The sequence below is a fragment of the Octopus bimaculoides genome, chromosome 8, assembly GCF_001194135.2.
Source record: "Octopus bimaculoides isolate UCB-OBI-ISO-001 chromosome 8, ASM119413v2, whole genome shotgun sequence".
In the NCBI taxonomy this organism is placed as follows: domain Eukaryota; kingdom Metazoa; phylum Mollusca; class Cephalopoda; order Octopoda; family Octopodidae; genus Octopus; species Octopus bimaculoides.
The window spans coordinates 13,390,581-13,391,415 of NC_068988.1; the positions used below are offsets into that span (position 1 = coordinate 13,390,581).

The 835-nt window shown below is 30.4% G+C and overlaps 1 protein-coding gene across 6 annotated transcripts in view; it reads right to left on the reverse strand.

Annotated features, from left to right (window-relative positions):
• Positions 1-424, reverse strand: part of LOC106879189 (splicing regulatory glutamine/lysine-rich protein 1) — a 38,930-nt gene extending 38,506 nt beyond the window's left edge. For all 6 annotated transcript variants that reach the window (XM_014928639.2, XM_014928640.2, XM_014928643.2 and 3 more), the window contains exon 1: positions 206-424. In XM_014928639.2, coding sequence (XP_014784125.1) covers positions 206-351 — 146 coding nt within the window. In that variant the 5' untranslated portion in view covers positions 352-424. The remainder of the gene's footprint in view (positions 1-205) is intronic.
• Between the last annotated feature and the right edge of the window lie 411 nt (positions 425-835).

Here is an 835-nt window from a genome sequence, read left to right on the forward strand (position 1 = left end):
TATATAAGGATCTGGTGACGAATTTGATGTTAATTAACAATAATATAAAACAATCAAGAAGAATGATACAAAGAAAATGTAATAAATATATAATTTAATTATTTTTTTGTTTAGATCTTTAAAACAAGCTGGTTTACTGTGCGATAAACCTAAATATCTTAACAAAGACACGAAATGGCAAACGACACGGGTCAAATCAACTTACTCTGATGGGTACATGCGAACTTCCTCGATCCTTCCAAGAAAGGAAAACAAGGTTTTCATTTGTTCTTTAATTGCTCCAGGTGCTACATTTGTAACTTGAATGACTTTTGTATTGAGTTTACAATCAGCAACCGCTGTACCAGCCATGGTTGTGCACAAAATTTGTGCAAACGGATTGCCGGCAAAATGGTGATTGTTTATAGGCGGAAGTGACGTCACCGGAAATTACAGCGTTTAATATATTTCCTCAGCATATGTTCAACTTCTGCATAATTTAAAATGTGGTTCGAATAACCAGCTAACTTTTTACTTAACATTCTTAAATTACTAAAACTAAATCCTTTATTCTTAAAATTAAAAGTAATAAAAGGTGGCTTTAGATTTCACTGACAACTAGAATTGTTATTTTAAAAATAATTTATTCGGCGCCATTCTTTTTATTTTAGTTAAATTTGTAAGCTGGTTGTGATAGTTTTAAAATATATGTTCCATTTGTTAACTCGATGAAAATTAAAGTGAAATACTGAAAAGTATCGATCTTAAAATTTTCCAATATCATCGAATTACTTGTCAATAATCCATCCTATCTTGCTCTTCTTATTTATTTCTATCATTGACACCAGAACTCAAA